A 23,668-nucleotide genomic window follows, 5' to 3' on the forward strand; every position below is an offset into this window, starting at 1 on the left:
GGTGTGGTTGGCAAGTGGAAGAAGGGAGAAGAACAAAAGAGAGGCTAAAGATCAATGGCAGAGACTCAGAAGAGCAAAGGATGGGTTGGGGAGACCGAGGGAGAGGTAGTATGTTGGCAATGAGGAGAGACCTGAAAGATGGAGAGCAGGAGAGACAGAGATGTAGGAGAAAGCCCTCAAGATGCTTCTCATGCAGTATCTCCGTGGCCATATGTCCTCTGCCCCCTCTTGACATGGTCTAGGGTGTGGAGGTTAATGCCCCTTGTGGAAAGGAGCCCATGTACCCTTCCCATCGCCATATGTCATTTCCACAGATGGATCATCCTCAAGGATGTCATCCAGGAAAGGCGTCCCCCCATGTGCCACCCTGAGCCACCTTCCTCAGGGACAGACAAGGGATGGACTCTGGACACAGAAATGCCCGAGCCAGGGTGTAGACAGCATAATGAATCCCAAACACCACCCCAGGAAGTGGCCTTGGCACCTGCCCTGGCTTGGTCACTACCTCACTGTGTGACCTTGGGCAAGTCCTTTATGCTCTGGGGGAAAGGGAGAGAGGGCTAAGGATGAGATGTTTGCAAACACCTCTTCAAACTTCAAAATGCTACCATCCTAAAAAGATTCAGATTCTCCCCCTCCAAAACCTCTAGAAGACTTCCTCTGTGTCCAGGAGGAAGCATAGCGAGGCTCTACCAGCTTGTGCTGTTGGTACTGCTGATCTGGAAACCATAACATCTAGAGGCATGGAAGAGTTCATTTGTCCTTAGAACTTAAAGGGAATCCCAAGAGCTGGTACAATCCAGTGTTTTGCGAATTAAGAGACTGAGGTCCAAAGAGAAAAAGGGTCTTGCCCAGTATGATCAGCTGGTTCTCCGGTGGTGGCTCCAGAACCCGAATGGAGAGCACTGGACTCCAAGTCCAATGCTCCTTTGGCCATCCCACTCTGCTTTCCTCAGAAACCCTCTTGGCCTGTCACAGGCTCATGGGGACTTTCTGTCCCAGCTTCCCCTGAAAGAGGTAAAAATCCTAAAGCAATTCCAAAGGTTAACATCCTTTATGGCCTTAGGCCTCATAAAGCCCTTCTCCCTTTCCCACACATAAGTCCTGGAAGTTAACCTTCTGGCTTAAGCTGATGTGATGGCTGTGGGGCATCATGTTTAGCAGAGGAAGCTGGGTCAGGCATGGCGGTGGGGGCCCATCCCTCCCCAGTGCTCAGGTGGTTGGGAATAACGAGGAGTCTGGGCAGGGGATGCCCTAGTCTTCCTTCCAAACAAGTGTGGGACCAGAATCGCTCCCTTCTCTTGTCAACTGACAGTAGATAATCTCCCACTACCGGGGCTGCTGGGAACCCGCTCTCGCACGAAGAGTAAATTCTCCGTGATCTGTGTGAATGAAGAGGAGGAGTCTGGGAAGTGGGAAAAATAAGTTGAGGAATAAAAACAACACTGGAGCCATAAGCAATCCAAAGCCACTTGCTTACACGCTACATTCGTGATTAGAAAGGAGGGAGTCCGCCTTTCCAAACACTCAGGGCTCAGTCCGACATTTTAGCGATCGAGTCCGCTTTCCCTGAGCACACCCCGGCTGGGTGGGTGGGGGGGGGGGACAGGCCTGGAAGGGGGTGTGGGTGGTGGTGGGGGCGTTGACAGGGAGACGAGACTGTCCCTGGATGTAAACATCACCATGGAAACTCCACAAAGACTTGCCAGTATAGATTCTTTCCCCTTTATCCACCCTGCAAGGGTGAGAGGAGGAGCCTCCCCCCCCCCACCTCCCGCCCCACGGGCCTACACCGTGCTCTCCATCACCCACTCGGAGCTGCCAAATGTTCCCCGGGCCCCCACCAGGTCACTCTCCTCAAAGGGCAAGAGCATGCCGTTGACAGAGAGGCTGCGCTTTGTCCAGATGTTCGAGACCCTCCGAGGGGGGCTGTAGCCACCCGGGGCGACCCCTCCGGCTGCCGCAGCCGCAGCGGCAAAGTCCCCCATGTCGAAGGAGTGGCTGCGCTTAGCCTTGCCCTCCAGGGGCAAGGGGAGCAGGCTCCTGGCCCGGGCCGCAGGCGGCCCCAGCAGTGGCTCTCGGTCCGAGTGGTGGCCCCTGGCCGATGTCCCAGACCCTCTCCCGCCCGGAGTCCTGGAGTCCAGCAGCTCCTCCTTTCTCTGACTCTTGAGGTCCAGGGAGGCAAAGGCCCCCATCAGGCGGTCAAGGTTGGGCTTGGGGCGGGGAGCAGGCGGGGGGAGCCTCCAGGGACCCCGTCCCAACCCTGCAGCCTCCCCGCTGCCCAGGGAGCTGGAGGAAGAGGAGTCGCTGCCTCGGGCCAGGCTGGCACTGAAGTGCACGAGCTCGTTGCGAACCACCACCTTGGGCGGCCCCGGCACGGGCGCCCCGCTGGGCGCGCTGGCCAGAGGGGGCGGCGGGGCCCCGTTGGTCTGCGAGTGCACGTTGCTGACCGCGGCAGCTGCCAGCTTGCCCGGGGCCTCCTGGTTGCAGACCTTGTAGCGCACCATGAGGATGACGATGAAGACCAGGAGTGTGGCCACGATGATGCCGCCGATGACCAGGATCATGGTGCCACCCAGGATCTGGCTGTGCATCGACTGGCACTGTGGGTAGTCAGCCTTGGTGAAGAACTGGGCGCAGCCCACGATGTTGGTGGCTGTGAGCGTCGTGGCCGTGTCGTCCCACATGGCCAGCACGCACAGGTCGTAGCCGGTTCCTGACACCAGGTTGTTGACCACGAAGGCCTTGTTGGAGGCTGGGATCATCCTGGGGTGGGTGGACGCAGAGGGGGAGGATGGTGAGGGTCGGCAGAGGTGGTAATAGAGAGAGTGACAAGGACAGGAGAGGCAGGGGGAGGGAGAGACAGACATGGGGACACAGAGGGAATGAGGTGGAGCAGAGGAGAGAGGGACAGGTGAAGAGACAGGAAAAGGAAGGGAGGGCAGGTGACAGGAAGTGGACAGGAAATGGTGAAGGAGTCCAAGAGGTGGGAGGTGAGGGGTGCAGATAAGGAGCCAGAGAGGGACGGGGTGGGGGGTGGTGAAAAAGGCAGTGACAGAGTTTCGGGGGTAGAGGGGTCAGCGAGAGGTGCACACGCAGACCAGGTGTAGAAATACAAAGGCCAGGGGTGTGGAGGGTGGTTAAGAGATGGAGGTACAGAGAAGAAGGGGGACGCCTCGGGGAAAGAGATGGGAGAGGAAACACGGGAGGGGCAGAGGGAGAGACACGGAGAGGCAGAGAGGTTAAAGGCTGCAGAAGCAGAGACTAAACCAAGGGAGCCCCCTCCCCCAGCCTGACTCCATGGTTCCCTCAGACTCTGGGAGGTGGTGGGCGCCAGGCCCACCCTGGCCCTGCTCGAGGCCCCCGGGACTCCACCCCTTTTTATGTCCTGGAGATTCATCCACACTGCCGGAGCCCCTCCCTGGGCCTGCGCTGTGCAGGGAGAATGCTTGCTGCTGCAAACAGGATAGAAAGGGTCTAAGCAGAAGAGAACTGGAAGTGGGGAGAGGGTGTTGACAGAGGTGAGGGGCACCACGCGACGTTGAAGATGGGAGGGCGATTCTGCTTCCCAGAGAGAAGGGATGATTCCTCCGTCATGGGCATAGCGGGCCAGCCTCATCCAGAGAGGCCTGGAAAGAGATTCTCTGCTTGGGGAGGCCTGGACTGGTCCCTCGGCTCTGGGAGGCTCTGGTGGGGCAGCAGTGTCCCATGCTGGGGCCCGTCCACTCTCCTGGGCCTCTCTCGCCTGGCCCCTCCGGCAGCCTGGAGGTACACCCTGATCTCTAAGGCCCTGTCTGGGTATCAGGCCTTGTGACATCTCGGGAGACCATGCCTGTGTCATCCCATAAACACTCCTGCAGAGAGATTCACCTCGGCCTGGAGGGGCCACGTCCCTCTCTGCCTTTCCCACCGCCCCTCCTCCCAAAGGGCCCTCTGTTCTCCAGTCCCCTACTACTCAAGGGCTCCATCAGCACCGGTCAACCCCTCAAACCAGAGCCAGGCAGCTTAATTGAGATCTCAAATATGAAATACCGGAGCCTGAAAACTTCCACCAGGGAACTTCGCGCGCAGGATCGGAGCTGACAGGCATTTATTGACATCCCGTCAGTGGGCAGCCCCAGAGGCCGTTGCCTCCCTCCTCATTCTCCCAGCCTGCTCTGCTGATGGGGAAGCCACAGGGGAGGAAACTTTGTCCCCAGCCCCGCCCCTGGCCCATAGGTATAAGAGGTAGGGTGGTGGGGCTGGGGCTGAGGCTGGGGCTGCCGGCGGGGGGGGGGGGGGGGGGCGGGGGAGGGGGAGTTGCGTAATTGCCAGGCCTACAGGCCAGCCCCTTGGGTCTATCTGTTTCACCTGGGCATCACGGCAACCCTGTGAGGGTAGGGACTGGTGCTGTCATGACAGAGGAGGAATGGCCAAGACTCAGAAAGGTGAAGTGACTGGCCTGAAGTCACACAGCTAGGACTGCTAGGAGGGGCCACTGGCCTTTAACACTAGTTTCTAGGCCCATAGTCTGGGCTTGCTCCTTACCATGTGATAAACATGGGGGCATTTTTCCTCATCTCACTGAAAAGCCCACCCCAGCCTGTAGACTGTCAGCCACCCCTTCCTTGGAGCAGCGCCCAGAACACCACCGGGGCTCACACTCCTCCTCCAATAGGATCTCTGGTCTACTGGGCCACCCACTGGGCAGAGCCCAAGGAGTCCTATGTGACCAGGGCCACACAGGCCCCTCTTCGCTTCCCCTCGAAGCTAATGATGTAAGTTGGAGAGGCAGGAGCTATATACACCCAGAACACAGACGACAGTAAGAGCCAACACTACGTGTCAACTGTAGGCCAGGCCCTATTTTCTGTCTATTAACTCCCTTAGTCCTACAGCAACTCTCCAAGGTGGCCACTCCTGCGATCCTTACTCTGCAGACAGGGAGGAAGAGGTGCTGAGGTAAGAGGCAAACATATACAGCTAGCATTTGGCTCCAAATTCGCTCCACCCAGCACCTTGCTGGGACATGAGTAATGTAACAGCACGTCCATTCGAGGAGGGGATGGCCCAGCTCATTTACTGAACACCTGTTGTGTGACAGGGTTTCCGCATTCAGTATGGCATTCAACCTTTGCAACGATCCCAGGACACGGGGGATGGACCATGAGCCCAGAAATCCTATCGGAGTTTGGCTGTCTCCTCCTGGAAAGCAGACTACCACTACTGTTGATTAATAATAAAGAAAAAGAGGAGTAACGCCGAGGGCTGGCTTACTATGTGCCAGGCACTGTTCTGAGATCTTTAAGGGGATTAATACTCATAATAACAATTGTCATCTCCATTAGACAGACAAGAACCAGAGGAACAGAAAGGTTAAGCTGCCTCCCCAAGGGCTCCCAGCTAGGAACTGACAGTGCTGGGATCTGAACCAGGCAGTTGGGCCTCAGGGCCCCCACTCCTGACTACTGAGCCATTCTGCCTCTCAGACACTGCCCTGTTTTCCTGAGGCCTCGGGGCACCTTTGTTTGGGCAGGACCCTGCCTGGCCTCTCCCCACCACCCCCAAGTCCCTGCTTCCCAAATCAGGCAAGATCAGAAGGTGATGAGGCCCCAAAGGGCTGTGTTGTTGACAGAGGTGCGATAGGGCGAGGCAGATCCTTGGCACCAGGGATGAGGGGTTGGGCTGGAAAAGCTTTGCACCTTAACTGGCCTGTCAGCAACAAGGCGGGAGGAAAGGGACTACCTTCCAGGATTAAGAGCAGGGAAGCAGCTCCTGGTTCCTCTGTGTGTGTGTGTGTGTGTGTGTGTGTGTGTGTCTACTTACAGGAGAGGCAGAGCCAGCTGGCTCCAAATAGCCTTGGCAGTCAAGTCCGCCTTTGCCAAAGAAACGGTAATTGCCGAACACTAACCTTGTGCCTGGAAGTCTGCGCACATTATCTCACTTAACCCTCCTGACAGCCCCCGGAGGGAGTCATTATCATCATTCCCAATTTAGGGAAGGGGGACGTTAAGCAGTTGTCGCTTCCCCTCCCTCGGGGGAGTGGTGGAAATGAGGCCAGATCTGGATCCTCGGGGACTCAGAGCCCACACTTCTAAGCAAGACTGCTTCCCACCCCAGGCAGTCAGGGAGATGAACTGCGCGAGAAAGTCATGTGAAATGGGCACTATTCAAACTCTAGTGACAGAACTGAACTCATCTCTGCCTCGGGTGGCCCTGTCTACCTGCTCATGCCCCACAACACAATCAACTGCCGATCCTCCCGGTGAGAGGTGGAGAGCCTGCTGTCCATGCCCCACGGGCACTGTGGTGGCAGGTTCTCCTTCTGGACTTCTCCCTGCCTTCCCTCTCCACACACACACTTTTGCTTAGGTCCTACCGTCTCTGGTGTGCCTGAATGCAGCAGCCTCCAAACGGCCTCCCTGCCTCCACCCGTGCTCCCTTAAAGTCCATGCTCAGCACCGCCATCCCCAGAGTGCTCCATCTGAAACAACTCTGGCCATGCCCCTTGCCCACTGAAACATTCTTCAAGGGCTGCCCATGACCTACAAGAGACAGGCCAAGCTCCCGAGCTGGGCTCCCAAACCGGACTGCCCATCACACTCTTGTCCTTCCGTTCACACACCCTCTGACTCTGCCCACGGTCTTTAGGAAAACACCTCGGAATCAGCTGGGTTCTTTAGGGGCAGAAGGCACACAGAAGGATATGTTACAAGGACCTCATTACAAAGGGATAGATTTGGGGATGGGGACCGCAAGGGAACATGTCATAACCCAGGGTTGATAGCAGCCAAGCTGTTACTCAATCTAGCCCTGAGCATATCAAGGGGAGGTCACCAGATCCAGGAAGGAGAAAGACCCATGCAGGCCGAGCAGGGCTACTCTGTGTGTGGCCCACAGGTCCACGAACAGAGAGTACAGAAATTCAGAGTAAGCATTATGAAAGTTTTCTAGCAATTTGGCATCGGCGTGACATCCCAGTGCATGATCATTTTTTGTGATAACTTATTTCCATTACATTCTTATAAAAGCATTGGTCTCCAACAGATTGGGAAACAGCGCAAATCCCTCACTATGACTAGCTTGAGAGGGACTGATCCTGAGTAGGGATTCTCAGCCTCGGCACCGATGACACTTTGGGCCGAAAATTCTTTGTTCTCGGGGCTGTTGCGGGCACTGTAGGATGATTGCAGCATCCCTGGCCTCTACTGACTGGACATGAGTAGCATCTCCAGTTGTGATGACCAAAGATGTCTCCACACATTGCCAGATGTCCTCTGGGGCCGACACACTGGAATAGAAAATTTGGTTGAGGGACAGAGGCAGCCAGGGGCAACCTTACAGCACGGGGACCGGCCAAATAAGTATCCTCCTCTCCTCCCTCCTCCCCACCTTCTGCTGTTGCTCTCTTTGGCTGACCCCAACCAAAAGCTGGGGCTCGTGGCTGCACACTGGTCAGCCTTCCAGGGCACACAGCAGTATAGAAGAGGGGATCTGGAGAGGCCACGCACTACATCTGGCACAGCCATCAGGTCACAGCCCTCCTTGCAAAAGACACATGCTGGGGCGCCTGGGTGGCGCAGTCGGTTAAGCGTCCGACTTCAGCCAGGTCACGATCTCGCGGTCCGGGAGTTCGAGCCCCGCGTCAGGCTCTGGGCTGATGGCTCAGAGCCTGGAGCCTGTTTCCGATTCTGTGTCTCCCTCTCTCTCTGCCCCTCCCCCGTTCATGCTCTGTCTCTCTCTGTCTTAAAAATAAATAAACGTTGGAAAAAAAAAATTTTAAAAAAAAAAAAAAAAAAAAAAAAAAAAAAAAAAAAAAAAAAAAAGACACATGCTGGAATCCTCATAGGTTTCTCTCCTTCACGGAAACCAGCGACATCTCTGTTAGCAGAAAACATGAATTGCTCTTTTAAGTTAAGTTGCCCCAACACATTAAATGTAACTAAGCTCGCGTGTTCTAAAGCACAATTTAAGGCTGCAACCCCAAGCACTTACCCAGGAAAAACAAAACAGGAGTAAGTGGCTGCTCCTGGGTTGTTTTTCTTTTTCCCTATTAATATTCGTTTGGCATTCGTTCATTCAGCTTCATACTGCCAGACATATCTATAGCTGTTGTCTACAGCTGATGCCGGAGGCTTAGGAGGGAATCACAGGAGCATGCCGGTTATCCCACTATTTGCTGTCAGGTCTGTCTTCCTTTCACCTGTCCCCACTCTGTGTGGCAAGGAACTACATTTCCCAGGCTCCCTTGCCTGTTCCCAGGCTCCTTGGCCTTCCAGGAGCAGTTGGCCAATGGGGGCACTGGAAGGAGGGTGGGAGGAACAGGAGACGCCAGCTGTTTCTTCCTCTTTTTCTGCCTCTGGTGGTGGTTTCCCATCAGTTCCTGAGCCTGCTCTGTGATCCCAGCTCCTGGGGTTCTGGTTCATGCCAGATAGATTTGGATCTCAGGTTCTGGTCATTCCGTCTCCAGTGCTTCCCACCACTGGGTGGGGGTGGATGGGTGGTAGTAGCTGTAGCCAATCCCTGGGTGCCTCACTGTGCCCTGTTGTTGACACCCCTCCCCAGCAATTCCAACCCCTGTGTAGCCCAACCCCTGTACTGAATTCCCTCTTAGATCTAAAGCGTGCTTTATTCTTCTCAATAAATCCTGACTGAATCCTACGTGGCACAGGAGGTAACCTTTCCATGATGAGAATGTTCTGCCTGTTATCATTTTCCCCTTGCACTTTGGGAAAAGACCATCATGGCTTCCTGCCGGCGGCGGCAGCACATCTTGGCCTAACCTCGTGGAAACTCCAGCTTTGGGAAGCACTTTGCCACTTTCTCTGAGTGACTCCCCACTCCCCACATAAGCTGCCTTGACCCCTTCTTCTAGCAAGCCCCTCTTCCTGGAAATCGCCTATCATTCTCCACCTGGTGACCACGGCCCTTGAGGCCTGACCCAGACGTCATGTCTGACCCCCCTCCCCCCCCACCAAGAGCTGCCCCTGCCCTCCTCTCCCAGCACCCTCCCTGTATTCCTCCCTTAGAGCTCTTCCCTGGCTCCCTTGAGGCCAGGGGCCACGTCTTATGTCTTACTCACTTCTATCCCCACTGTCGATCATGGTATCTGGCCCAGAGTCACTGCTGAGTAAATATTTACCCTACGGTTGAGTGAATGAAAGAGCGCTATGTTAAATGTTAAGGTCTAGACAAACGCGAGCGAATCTTATTTAAATATGACGGCTGGCTAATGGTGACTCTCAGACACCGGCTGGTCCTGTGGAGGTCTTTCCAGAGAGGCATTTTTCTATAGCCTTGAGGCTCACCGCGTGGCCTCCTGGCAACCTTTAGGGATCTGTATGGGTGTGTCAGTGCGGGCACGTGTGTGCGTGTATGAAACAAAGTGTGTGGAACACGTCTGTGTGTCTCAGTACCATCTGAGAGCTGAGTGTGTGTGTGTGTGTGTGTGTGTGTGTGTGTGTAGGTGTTCACATATATATAGTACGTAAAGGGTTCTGGTCCCAGGCAATGTTAGTCACTGCTCTGCCCCTCTGCGGCCCAGGCCTCACCCCCTTCAGACACTCTTGCATGTCCCTTGACACTTCTGAGGTGACTCCCGTGTGACCTCTCCCAGAGTCACTTGCAGATCAGGCCTGCTCTTTCCTAACTGCTCCCGTTAAGGGCACTGGGGGCATCTGGGAACAAATGGGAGACACGCTGAGTCTCTGCCTGGGCCCAGCGCAAAGCCTGCGAGCGACTACCAGACCCACTCCCTCCTCCCTGGGCTCGCTCCGGACTACATTCCCCTGTCTCCCTTGCAGTTAGGGGATTCCAAGTGGTACATTCTGGCAAACAGTATGTGTTTCCCGCCCCGAACCAGGCCTTAAACGAGAGGGACTGCCTGCCCCGCGCTCTCTTTCCTTTCTGCGGCCAGACTCGGGGTGTGGTGACCCGACCTGACCAGGCGGCTGACAGCAAGGCCCGAGGGGTGGTGGAAGCCGCTGCCCGCATCTCCAGGTGAAGAAGGCCTCCTGACTAACCCGGTTTACCGCCCTAGACTCTCAGGAGAGCGAGACATCAACTTTGATTGCATTTGAGGCTTTCTGTGTTTGCAGCCATTTGCAGCAGCCTTAGGCTCTCCTGACTAGTGCAGACTCTGCAGATGGGACAGGGAGGGCCTGGGGGGCTTGCTACCCGCGTACATGGGTGACGGCCCAGAGGGCTGAGTGTGTATGTGTGGAAGAGGAAGACACTGGTGCTGGTATCGACGCAAGAAACACAATCTCTGCTTTCTTGGAGTTGTCAGCAAATGCACCTCTTTTTATCTCCAGCCCCCAGCCCCTCAGCTCCCCCAGCACCACTTCTTTGCAGGTGCATGTCCCCTTGTCCGTGATGCACCACGGCTGCCCGCTGAGCCCCAGCACTAATTTGGAGAAGCCACGTCAAGCTGCCTTACTCCACTTCCCCGGCTCTGCACCCTCATTACCCGGCTCTTCAGAGAAGCGCCAGCCTGCCAACCTCTCTGGCCGGCTGCGAGATCTCGGGGCACATGAAAGAGCCTCATTAAACCGAGGCAAGCGTCCCCGCTCCCCAGCCTCCCCTTCTTTCCGCAAGCCCCCAAAGGGGCCTGTTTGCATCCTGCACAAACCGCAAGGTGGAAAGGAGACCGGGCCGCTTCTATCCTGCATACAACTTATGGAGTACCTACCACGTGCTGGGCACTTGACAGGCACGGTCTCTTTGATTCCGTGTACGGGCACTCTCGGTGGGAATAATTATCCCCATGTTACAGACGAAGAGACTGAGGCTCAGGCATACGGGTCACCTGCTCAAGTGCACACCGCCGGAAAATGGCTGAGCCAGTGCTGTAAGCCCAGGTCGTCAGACCATGGAGCATGAGCCTCCCTATACTGAATTACCTTGAACGGGACTGTGCAGAATCCGACTTTGGCAGGAAGTGAGTCTTAAGAGTCAGGCTAACTGACAGCAATAATAAAAAAAAATCGTGTATTGCTACCACGACAGCTTATATTTATCGAACACTCGCCGTATGTCAAACACTGTTCTGAGTATGCTACATACGTTAACTGATTTAATTCTAATGGCAACTCTGGGAGGGAGGTGTACTATTATTATCCTCCATGTACAGATAAATAAATTGAAGTGCAGAGAAGTGACTTGCCCCAGGTCTCACAGAGGGAACATGTGTACCTAGCCAAGGCTTGAACTCAGCGCTCTCACATTACTTCATGATAGTAATGCTCATGATAGCCCTGAGAAGTTCCTTTCACAATTATGCTCCCATTTTAGAGAAGGTAACTGAATTGCCCGGAGGTTGCACAGCTAATTAGAGGTGGAGGTGGGATTTCAGGGAGGGATGAGGGTTGTCTGGCTGCTTCCTTATGCTCCTGTAAGGTCTGAAGACTGTGAGGGAGCCATGTGGGTATCTGTGGGCAGTTTCCTCACAGAGGGAGCTGCCAGTACAAAGGCCCTGAGGCGGGAACAGTGAGGAAGCTGGCATGGCTGTAATAGAGTGGTAGGAGGGAAGAGTGACAGGAAATAGGGTCATCAAAGTAGTAGCCAGGAGCGAGGTTCTGGAAGGCTTGCAAATATGTTCAGTGCTGTGTTCCAATCCCGAGTGTTGGCTGAGTGCCGGGGTCGAGAAGGATTCTGAGGCTGTGTTCAAATTCTGTGGGACAGAGTGGCATGGGGCAGGAAGGATCTGTGTCTCAGATTTGTTGTTTCTGGTCTAGGGATCAGAGAATAGTTACAGAGAATTTACTGGAAGTACCGATGCAAGTGGTGGCCACCCTTCTTCTGGTGTCTCATGCCAGACACCGGTCTTCCCTAAATGCCTGGCCCTGAGTGATAGCAGGGGAAGGCACATGCCCACTCTTTAGAATGGGATTATCATGGAGCTGGCGTGACTGGGTGAGGGCTCCAAGAATCAGAAGCCTCTTACCAACTTCTGACAAGGGCCAGGGGCCAGGGACCAGGCTCTGTCTCTGCCTTTCTGCCTTTGCCACTGCTGAGAACACAGGCCCCCCACCCCCTCCGGGTGCCCTGAGGCCCTCCGCAAGTAAAGAAGCCACATTCAAGATTACTGAGGTTCTGAGGCAAAGCTCCCCACCCCCCCCACCCCGCTACCCATTCCCACCACCCTTGGGAGAGCAGGCAGGGTTGGGGATCAAAGCCCTTGTTTATTTGGCCTCTGGGTGAACTCTCTGGCTCTCCTCCCCCTGCGTCTTCTGAGACAGCAGCCAGAGGATCTTGTTACAAGCCAGTCAGATCAAGTCCTTCCTCTGCTCAATGCCCCCAGTGAGGCCTGTCTCATGTGTCAAAGTCCTGGCATGGCCCACAGGTCCCATGTGATCTGCACATCTCCTCTCTTATTTCCTCTCTTCCTACTCACCCTGATCACTCTGCACCAGGGCCTGGCCTCCCTGCTATTCCTCAAACCTGCCAAAGGTGCTCCTGCCTCAGGGCCTTTGCACTGGCCATTGACCTTACCTCAGTGCTCTTCCGCCAGGTGTCCATATGCCCACTACCTCACCTCCTTCAATTCTGCTCCAATGTTACCTTCTCTGATCACCCATTTAACACCACAGGCTCTCCCTCGCCTCTATCTTGGGTCCCCCATGCCCCTTACTCTGCTCCATTTTTACCCCAGTCCACTTTTATTGCCTGAGAGAAAGATGCTGTCACTGGCTTACTTACTATGCTTACTATTTTTTAATGTTCATTTATTTTGAGAGACAGAGAAAGCACGCATCAGTGGGGGAGGGGCAGAGAGAGAGAGAGAGAGAGAGAGACAGAGAATCCCAAGCAGGCTCCACACTGTCAGTGCAGAGCCCAACGTGGGGCTCGAGCTCACAAACCATGAAATCATGACCTGAGCCGAAATCAAGAGTCATATACCTAACCAGCTGAGTCACCCAGGCGCCCCTTCCTACGCTTTTTCTTAATTATCTTTTCTCTCCTTCCAGTAGAATCTCAGCTCTCCTTCTGGAGACCAGGGTTTTTTTTTTTTTTTTTCTGCCTCTTTTGTTCACTGATATTTCCCCAGCCTTTAGAACAACACTTGGCACAAAGTCAGCCCTTAAAAACATTTGTTGGGCAGGTGAAGGAAATGCATGTTCTATATTTGCACCACCAAAGAGTAGCTACATGTGGCTATTTAAATGTAACTTCAAATTAGTTAAAATGGAATCAGACAAAAAAATTCAGGTCCCCAGTCACGCTAGTCACATGTGGCTAGAGGCTGCCACACCGGACAGGGCAGTAGGATGCGGCTCTTCCAGAGCATGCTGGACAGCTTTGTTACGTGCTCCAGCAGGAGACAGGTGCTTTCCTGCATGAGCCCTGGTACCCCAAACGGATGGGGCCAGCCCAGGGAACGCTGTCCGGTTCAGAGGCCACTCCTAAAGGTTTCAATAGAATGCCTGTGTTTCTCTTTCTCCCCACAAGCTCTCTCGGTGACTTTGGAAAGCTTCATCCCTTCTTTCTGGTTTTTCCAGTTTTTCTTGACTCCTCTGACCTCAGGGTTTACTGGGATCCTTCTGGGGTTTTCCTGGGCCGGGCAAGCTCGTGTGCTCCCAGAGTGCTCTCTTTGCCCTTGCCTCGCCAAACTGAAGTTTGAGCCCCCCCCCGCGCTGGTCCTCTGTTTCTACATCGTTGTTCCTGTTTTTCCACTTTCCGCCTGTTAGTTACAGTTCTGTTGCATAAGTCTCTATTAAGAAAAATCCCTGATAAATCCAATCCCGACGATAGATGTCACCCCTCCCAGGAATACCTACCATTAGAAAGAAAGAGAAGCTTCAGAGGCAGCCGAGGGCAGTGGTGATGAGCAGACCCTGGAGCCAGCCTGCTGGGTTCAAATGCTGGCTCGGCCGTTTCCCAGCTGTGATAACTTACCGTGGGCAATTTCTTAACCTGTCTGTGCCTTAGTTTCCTAAAAATACCCCATTTCTGTAAAATGGGGCATTTATAAGCTCTGCTTTATAGGGTTGCTATAAGGTTTAACGAGTCATGATTCACAAAGAACCTAGGTCGGTGTCTGGCACAGAGTAAGCTCCTCTTGAGGGATTGTTATATAAAGGAGTTGGTGATGCTGAACCAAAAGAAACGTATCTCTGACGGTGGAAATGCAGGCCTCGGGGATTTGTGCCTAACAAACCTCACACAAGCTAGGAAGCTGCAGACCTGGGCTGTGCCTGGGTCCTGGCTAGGTCGGCAGGGAGGCATCGTGCCTGCAACACTCACTGCAGGACATGTGCCCCCACCCACCACGTGACTCCAAGAGTGTTTTCCAGAAGACAGGTGGTGACAAGTGTTAGTTAAACCCTGGCTGAGTGATTGCAGAGATGGCTGGAAATCAGGCCAAAGTGAGCCAAGCTCCAGTAGGCTGCCTCTTCGCTCCCCTCCCCAGAGGAAGGGCTTACCTGGTGACAGGTGAGGGTCTGACCCGGGGGAGACCCTTCCTTTGCTCTCTGACTCGGGAAGTGTGGCAGATCTGGCTGCCTGTCATGGTATGGGAAATCGCCAGGCCCCAGGTTTGGCTGTCACTGGGGGAGGCTGGCCCTGCTCCATGGTGCTCTTCCTCTTGGAGGGGTTAAAGTGCTGATTACTGGGTCATCAGGGTTCAAAGCCAAGCACCATCACTTACCAACTATGTGACCTTGGGCAAGCCGCTCAACCTCTCCATAAAGAGGGAGGTTTACAGTTCAACAGGGTTGCTGTGAGGACTAAAGAGTCAGCACCTGTGCTCTGACCAGTGCCGGGTCCATAGCGAGCACTCAGCGTACGCTAGTTGGTACCTGAGGAGTCATCTGGTCTCAATGGGGACGGAGAGATCAAGTTCCGGCCAGCTAGGCAGCATGCAGCCCAGCTCAGAGGCAGCCATCTGAGACCTGATGGTCTGTCTCCGTGTGGCCGCTGGCCCAGCTTGGTGACTCACCCACGTCTGCTGGTCTTTCCAGCCTCTCCTGCCGTCTTCACACACAGACCTCAGGAGCGCTGCTGGAGAGGGGCATGGGTCCCTCTGCAACAGACTGTTCTGGCTATCAGCACTGTGCTCGCCACTCAGCAGGGGCAGGCCAGGCAGCCCCTGCAGCTTCTCACAACCCTGAGTGGAGGAGAGTCCTGGCCCACGTTGGGCCTTCTTCCTATGGGCCCCAAGCCACCCCCCGGGAACACTCAGAACAAGGCGTTATTTATTTATTTTGTGTGGACACATCAGTGCTCCTCAAACTGGGCTTTGCTCTCCCATCCCACGCTGAGCTTTTTGCCTCTGCAGAATTAACATTCCCATTCCTTGCAATTTCCTCAGGGCCCCGGGTTCCACGTACAACCCGGCTGCTCCCCTTCAGTAGCATGCCAGGGTGGGTTTGGCCCTTCTCTCTGGGGCGGTCTGAGCACAGAGAACGGAGTCAGACCCCACCTTCCCCCAGTGGGACATCCTACTTCTCTTGAGCCCCTTCCCATTCCCACCCAAGATTGCATCAGAGTTTCTGGAAGCTGCATCCCATCCGTGGCTCCGCACGGTCAATGGAAACGCTCTGTGATTTCCCCCAGGCTGCTATTAAGCCATGTTGTTCCATTCTGTTCCCTGGAAGCAGCGTTTCTACCATTGCAGACTTGTTTCTACCACCGCAGCCGACCCAGCAAGCTCTCCCGCCCATGTCGGGCCTCTCTCTCTGGGTCTTTAACTTTCTCTCCATCTTTCTTGATCCAAGTCTCTGTGGATGGGGAACTTCTCCCTGTATTTACTTGTCCTTCGCTCCCAGCCCGCAAGGACTGGGTTGGCATGTCTCAGAGGAAAAAGCGTGGGTTTCGGAATCAGAAAGAAATCTCTCTTTGAGGGCCGGTTCTGCCCCCAACCGTGGGACTCCGGATCACTTTCCCCTTCCGAACCTCTTTGCTCATGTGTGAAATGAGGATAGCAGGACAACCTCCTGTGTGGGTATGAAAAATGAAATGCAGTGGAGATAAGCATGGCCACCCCCTCCCAGGGCGGCTGGTTACCCCCGTGAAGATGACGATGATAGTTGCCTTTCATCTCCTTGAGGAGCTGAGAAAGCTTGCTCACTAACAATTCATCACTTACAGAAAAAACGCAGAAGGTGTCAGACCAATTACACTTCGCTGTAAACACAGGAGTGTTCAAACCGAAGATTCCCCACCAGCTGCGTCCAAAATGCACCGGAAAAGCTAACTGGCAGACCCAGGTCAGTGCCACCCAGTGATGTCCCTGATCAGACAGTTCCCCGCATTGGCAGATCCATAATTTCACGGTGGCACCACCCAGCGGCAAAGTCACCTGTGGCACCAGCCTTCTTAAAAATGTTATCACAGCGGGGCACCTGGGTGGCTGGCTCAGTTGGTTAAGCGTCTGACTTCAGCTCAGGTCATGATCTCCTGGTTTGTGGGTTCAAGCCCTGCGTTGGGCTCTGTGCTGACAGCTCAGAACCTGGAGCCTGCTTCAGATTCTGTGTCTCCCTCTCTGTCTCTGCCCTTCCCCTGCTCACGCTCTGTCTCTCTCTCTCTCAAAAATAAATAAACATTTAAAAAATGTTATCACAGTACTTGCTTCAGCTGCATGTATACTAAAGTTGGAATGATACACAGATTAGTGAAGCCCTTGCACAAGGATGACGCAAAAATTCATGACGCATTCCATATCTTTCTGAAATTCTGCCCCACGCTACACCGTAAGTGAACCTTGAGGACATTCCGCTCAGGGCAATAAGCCAGATACAAAAGGACCAAAATGGCACAATTCCACTTATACGAAGTTCTGAGAGTGGGGGGAGACAAGAAGTAGAAGAGTGGCTGGGGGGAAGGGAAAGGGGAGCTGGTGTTTGATGGATGTGGAGTTACGGTCCGGAATACGGAAAGTTGGGGGATGGGCGGCGGCAGCACAGGTGTGGATGCATTTCGTGCCACCGAACTGCACGCTGAAAATGGCTAAAATAGTCAATTTCACGTTACCCATATTTTGGCACAATAAAATCAGTGCCCCGCCCCCCTTCCCCCTGCAAAATGCCATCACAAAGCAAATTCTGCCAGGAGGGTAGGAGGGAGAGGGTTGTCGGAAATATAGTTGCCATGTCAGTATGGCTGACACACACTCGGGGGGACAGTCACCGTCTGCAGGGCTGTCTTGGCTCCAGTGTCCACGGGCTTGGTTGCCCTGACAGATCAGGGATGGTGGGTGGCATTTTGGGGAGAGGGGCCTGGGGCCATCTGTTGGCACTTCTGTATCCGTCCTAATGGTGGAAGAACAGGGAAGTTCCAGAACAGAACCTGGCCTCAACCAGATGTGTGAAAGGGGTTGTGGAAGGAAACACACAGTGGTCCACAGTATCTGCTGTGGGGTCAGTTGGGCGTGGGTTCAAGTCCCGCTCTGCCACTGATTCGCTGTGTGACTCTAGGCAGACTGTGTGACCCCCTCTGCCTGGGTTAAATAGGAATGTGAGTACCTGCTTGGTAGGAATATTGTCAGGATTAAATGAGGTAAAGTGTGTTCGGTGCTGGGCAGGATGCCTGAACAGTAAACACGAGGTTTTGTTTCGATGACAGTGCTGAAGTCAACGCTGACCCTTGATAGAAGAAATCAAGATGATGTGAAACCCTCAGTTATTTCATGGGTGAGTTCTGGGGTCCTGCCTTTCCCCCCAGTAATAATCCCCTCTCTGTGTCAGATGAGAAGCTCCCCGAGGAAGGGAACTGTATCAATCCCGAGGTCGAACCTGTGCTATGTGGAAGAAAGAAAGCTCAGTGGCCATGCAATGTACGTACGCCTCTTCACAGCACATCTCCGAACCGCACTCGGTTTTCTTGCTTGCAAAATGGGTTAATAATAGCGATCGTACGATATCTTTGTGAAAATTAAATACAATATTTGCTCAGTACTGGGTACAGTGCTTGGAACACGTGTGTGTAATAAAAATGCTCGGATTTGCCGTCTGAAGATCAGGTTCCGTTTCTGGCCTCGCCGTCGGCTAGCTGAGCCACCGGGAACGAGGAGGTCTCGCTCCTGAGAATCTCCGCTTTCTTGTCTGTCACATGGGAACGATACTACTGCAACTGGACTGTTGGGAAAACCTAGAAAGACGTGTCTCCTCGGACGCAGCATGTTAAGTGGTAAGGTGGTCACGGATATGAGGTGGTGTTTTTTATAACAGGGACACTCAGCACCGGTGCACGAATCAGTGATCTGGAGACTCTCTGGTGTTTCCTTAAGGGCTGCTCTGAGCTGCGTGCCTGGAAGCCGGACCCCATGACCAAGTGGCGTGCCAGACACCTGGCTGGCCAGGCATCATTCTGCTGCGGCCTCGTCCTGCAGAGAGATGTCCTTTCCAGCCGGTGGGTGGAGGGAGCCCGCTCAGCACTTCTCCCGGCTGTGTTTCTGCTGATCCTCCCCCGGACACCTCTGCCTCTCACAAGCAGGCTGGCCGGGAAGGAATTAAACAGGGGTAGGGAGAGAATGACCTCTGGAGTCAGATCTTGACGCAGTGCGGAGGCTACTCTGCGCAGCCGAGTGGGAGGCGGGGTGGGGGAACAGAGCTGTCCCCCGCCATCAAATAGCCTCAGGTCCAGACTGCGTGGACAAGGCTCTAACCCTGGCTTTGCCATGGACTTGCTGTGGGGCCTTGGGCAAGGCACTTTTCTTCTCTGCGCTTCAATGTCCAATTCTGACATTCTAGAACTCTACAAGAATATCACCAGAAGAGGGTGACCGGAGCCAGGCGGAGCAGGAGGAGGGCGGGTGGGGTATGGCCAGCAAAGAGGGGTGGGAGCTCGGGCACTGCATTCCCAACCATGAGCGCACAGAGGATTTGGCACGGGAGTGACCCGGGCCGTGAGCTCGACTTCTGACTCCCGACGTACTGGGCGCCTAATCTTTACTCCTGTTACTTCACTTCCCAGAACGTCAGGCTTCTTGCTCATAAAGGCAGTTTGCAAATCTAATTTGCAGAGCCACAAAAGGATTAGAAATAGTATGTGCAAAACACTGGCATGCAATATGTACTCACTACATCATGTATAAATATAGTGAGCGCTTACCTACTTTATCATGTCTATCATCTCTCCCTGTCTGTCTGTCTGTCTACTGATCTTTGGCAGCAGCAACATCTTTTTCATAGAGAACACTAACACCACCTAACCCATCTCCAGGCAGGAGCTCTTGTAGTGGCAGAAGGTGAACTGTCTGGGGGCACCGGTAGGTCATCTTGGGGGCCAGGGTCTCGGCGCTGAGAAGATGAACCTTACTGTGGAATTTATTCATTAGCCAGAAGCTCTCAGGTGAGGCCGGCCTGGTCTAGAGGTGCCCCGTCCTGGTTCTAACTGGGATTACCTAAAAGCAGCAGTATTTATTTTTTTAAGTTTATTTATTTTGAGAAAGAGAGACAGAGAGCACAAGCGAGTGGAGGAGGGGCAGAGAGAGAGAGGGAGAGAATTCCAAGCAGGCTCTGCACAATCAGTGCAGAGCCTGAGGCAGGCCTCAATCCCACCCATCGTGAGATCATGACCTGAGCCAAAATCAAGAGTCGGATGCCCAACCAACTGAGCCACCCAGGTGCCCCTAAAAGCAGCAGTATTATTACCTTCTCCGTCCCCACCCCTCCCCGGGCCTGGGACAGCAGCTCCTGTGCCGACAATGAGCACAGAACAGAGCCACTAAATGCACTTTGGTGTCCCTGCAGGATGGCCATGTGGGTCTGCGATCTCATATGGGAGTAATCACGTGAGTCAATCGGGTGTGAGTACATCACAGACTTCCGTCTGTAATTTTCTGGGAGTCTCTCCAGCACTGTTTGTTGGGGTGTATGGGTCTGAAGGTCCAGGAACTGGCTTGCCTTCCTCCCTCACCTGGTCCAGCTGTGGAGAGGCCAGGCTGGGCTGCCGATGGGGCAAGGCTGATGAGGACCCCTCCTGTCCTTCTTCCACACATACAGGTAGGATGGAAAATGAAGCTCTGGGGAGCTCTGCGGGGAGGGGTAGCCGTGTAAGTGTGTGTCTGTTGGCCAGTGTGTGTGTGAGTGTGTGTCCACTGGCCAGTGTGGAAGCACCCTCAGTGTGTGAGCAGAGAGGAGAGGAGGGTGCTAGCTTGAGCCTGTGAGCACATGTGAGCATTTATTTATTTATTTTTGAGAAAGAGAGAGAGAAGGAAAGGGGCAGAGAGAGCGGGAGACACAGAATGCGAAGCAGGCTCCAGGCTCTGAGCTGTCAGCACACAGCCCGATGCGGGGCTCGAACTCATGAGCTGTGAGATCGTGACCTGAGCCGAAGTCAGAGTCTTACCTAACTGAACCACGCAGGCGCCCCACCTGTGAGCTTTGAAGTGAGGCGACCCCTTGAATGAGTCAGAGCATTTGAGACGGTGTCCTTGAGGGGGCCTGTAAGGCTCCCGTCATCTGACCCCGCTCCCTTCCTGCCCCATCTCCTGGACTCTGCCCCTCACTCCCCCACTGCAGCCACCCAGGCGCCTCACTGCTCCTCAGAGGTGCTCTGGCCTGGCGGTCTGGCCCTGGCTGTTCCCTCTGCCTGGAACTCACTTCCTGCAGACCTCCGCTTGGCTCACCTCCTTCAAGCCTCTGCCAGGGAGGCCTGCTCCGGCTGCCCTAAGACTGCAACTCGGCCACTGCCGCCAGCCCCTTACCCTGCTCTGCTCTGCCTGCACAGCACGCGTTGCCTCCCCCTACCTATATAATGAACTTGTGTACTTGTGTTCGTTGCCCGCTTCCCCCAGGAGGACAAGGATCTTGTGTTGTTTTGTTCACTGATGCCTCCCAAGCACCCAGAATGGAAGCATTTATATCCTGGCATATTTGCCTCCGGTTTCTCATTTGTAACGTAGGGACGATAATAGAAAGCTCTCCACTTCATAGGGCTGTCGGGCAGATTAAATGAATGAATACCTAAAAGCACTGAGAACAGGACTTGGCGCATAGTTCAGTGCATGTTGGCTATTATTATTATACTCCTTCACGGCGCGGAGTCAGAATGCAACGAGCGATCCAGGCGAAGGAGCCGGCACGGTGGCGGCCACCAGGCGAAGGTGCTCCCTAAACACCTCTTACTGTACACCCAGCCACCTTGTAAGAGTTCCCTGACCTCCCACACCCATGGAACCCATATTATCGGACCCCCTCTGGGTTAGGAAGTCAGTTATCAGTATATTCATCACCTTTTTTTTAAGTTTATTTATTTATCTGAGAGAGAGAGAGAGAGAGCACATGCATGCACAAGTGGGGGAGGGGCAGAGAGAGAGAAAGAGAGAGAATCCCAAGCAGGCTCTGCACTGCCAGCACAGAGCCCCATTCAGGGCTCAAACTAACGAACCGCGAGATCATGACCTGAGTGGGAATCAGATGCTCAACTGACTGAGCCCCCCCCGCCCCCCCCCCCCACTTCCTGCTTTTTTTAAAAAATCAAGACAGGAAGCAAGGAAGCCCCAGCCTGCCCACCCTGGACTGCCAGCTCCCGACCTTATAGGTAGTTAGCAGAATGTGGCGCGCAAGCACGTCCTCTGATGGGTGTGAGTGCAGTTCAGACCACGCGGAACCCCATCTCTGGCCCAGGAGTTGGATTCCTGGATTCTTTTTCCAGTCCTGCAACCCCTAAGTCCAGTATGACCCGGGGCAAGTCCTGTGTCCCAGATGGGACTCTGGTCTTCCTGGGCACAGAGAAGGGTTACGGTTAGATCAGTCTTTTCAGGCTGGTCCATTCATCCAAGAAATGTCTGCGGAGCACCTGTTATATGCCAGCGCTGCTGGAGGCAGTGGGGATACAGCACTGGGGATACAAGTCCCTGCCTCGCGGAGTTGACATTCTGGGCAGCGTGAGGGCAGAAAATAAATAATAAACATAATTGGCAAATGAATATGTTATAAAGTGGACCATGCTATGGCAAAAAGGAAAAGCCTATTGGGTTAAAAGAAAGTAAGGGACGCCTGGGAGGCTCATTCAGTTAAGCGTCCAGCATCGGCTCAGGTCATGATCTCACGGTTCCTGAGTTCAAGCCCTGTATCAGACTCCGTGCTGACAGTGTAGCACCTGGAGTGTGCTTCGGATTCTGTGTCTCCCCCTCTGTGTCACTCCGCCGCTCACACTCTGTCTCTGTGGGGAGGTGGTCAGGAAGACCTCTTAAGAAGGTTGTATTTGCAGTGAGGGACATCTTACATTCTAGGAACCCATGAGTCTCAGTGATTCTTGGCACTTCTGCATTCCAGAGAGAGCACTGTTTGGGATCCCTGGAGCCCCCCGTTTCTGAACACACTGCTCCCCAGCTTGCCCAGTGGGTGACGAGGCCAGAAGACAGATCAGCCAAATTCCCAAGAACGATGAGTGATTTATCGCTGTCTTGATTCACATTCGGATATTTTATGGCTCCTGTGGCTCTGACGGAATAAATATGACCTTTTATTCTTCACTTTGCTTAAGACTCAAGGTCAACAGCCCAACTGTGATCCACTGGCTGCTCCCTCCACCGGATGTCCGTGAGCCAGGGAGCCCCGTGGCTGTCAGAGATTCATGGCACCATCCTCCAGCCCCGCACCCCTGCCTGCCCCTTGGCACTGGTTCTGGGCTTCACCCGGCCGGGAAGGCAGTGGCCACCGTGGCTCTGGGGGATGATGGCTCATTAAGGGTAGAGACCAAGCCATAAATCTCCTCCCTCTCTCCTGAGTACACCCCATCACTAGGGTTGAACCCGTGACCCGCGTTTCATTTCAGTCCTGGGAGGAGGGAGCCATGGGGAGGCCGATCGGCCACGGTTCAAACGGCAAGCCATAAATTAAAATGCCCCAGGGCCCGGCCATCACTTTCTGCAGTGTGGAGAAGAGGCGGAAGGCACACACGCCTCGGCTCGCAGGCCTCACACGGAATCCTCCAGGCCCTTTCTGCGGGCCTCCTTCTGCTTTCACAGAAGCTATGGTTTTGTTTGTGAGACGTCACCGGCACTGCCTGGAAGTTCTGCCACCTGCCCAGCTGAGACCCCTCCCTAAGGCACCCACTTGCTTTCCCATGTTTGGGTGGCTGGGATGTGTTGGCCTGGCTCACACTTCCCCTTTCTCCTCGTGGTGGTTCTGAGGGAGAGCGGGCTGATGGTTCTGGGTTTGTTAACAGAGTAGGTGGCTGGGAAGGGGGCGATCTAGAAGGGAAATGCGGTCACTGGTCTCTGTTTTTCTATTTATTTATTTATTTATTTATTTACGGTAAGCTGGAAAGAAAGAAAGAAAGAAAGAGGGAAGGAGAAAGAAAGAAAGAGAGAAAGAAAGAAAGAAAGAAGAAAGAAAGAAGAAGGAAAGAAAGGAAGAAAGAAAGAAAGATAGAAAGAAAGAAATAAGAATGAAAGAAATAGAAAGAAAGAAAGAAAGAAAGAAAGAAAGAAAGAAAGAAGAAAGCAAGCTTTAAAGCCCCAGCGTGGGGCTTGAACTCATGACCCTGAGACCAAGAGTCACATGCTCTACCCACTGAGCCAGCAAGATGCCCTAATTTTGAACATACTACCTATAACTCCAAGACATCCATGTCACCCCTCTCCATCCTAATTCATGTCTGGGGAGGAAGAAGAGCGGTCAGGAACTCTCTGGAGGATGGCAGGCCTGGGTTTGGATTCTGGCTCTGCCACTTCCAAGATGGGAGACCTCACACAGCTTGCCTACCCTCTCTGATCCTGGAGATTCCTACCCTGTGAAGT

At 54.0% G+C, this 23,668-nt stretch overlaps 1 protein-coding gene and 1 pseudogene across 1 annotated transcript in view; one reads left to right on the plus strand and one right to left on the minus strand.

The window, feature by feature from the left end:
• Window positions 1–1,711: 1,711 nt before the first annotated feature.
• Window positions 1,712–23,668, minus strand: part of LRFN2 (leucine rich repeat and fibronectin type III domain containing 2) — a 40,304-nt gene continuing 18,347 nt past the window's right edge. Inside the window, exon 2 of the mRNA XM_030314554.1 lies at window positions 1,712–2,766. Within this exon, the coding sequence (XP_030170414.1) occupies window positions 1,788–2,766 (979 nt within the window). The 3' untranslated portion in view covers window positions 1,712–1,787. The remainder of the gene's footprint in view (window positions 2,767–23,668) is intronic.
• On the plus strand, window positions 16,546–16,645 carry LOC115515122 (annotated as a pseudogene).

Source organism: Lynx canadensis, chromosome B2, assembly GCF_007474595.2.
Source record: "Lynx canadensis isolate LIC74 chromosome B2, mLynCan4.pri.v2, whole genome shotgun sequence".
In the NCBI taxonomy this organism is placed as follows: Eukaryota; Metazoa; Chordata; class Mammalia; order Carnivora; family Felidae; genus Lynx; species Lynx canadensis.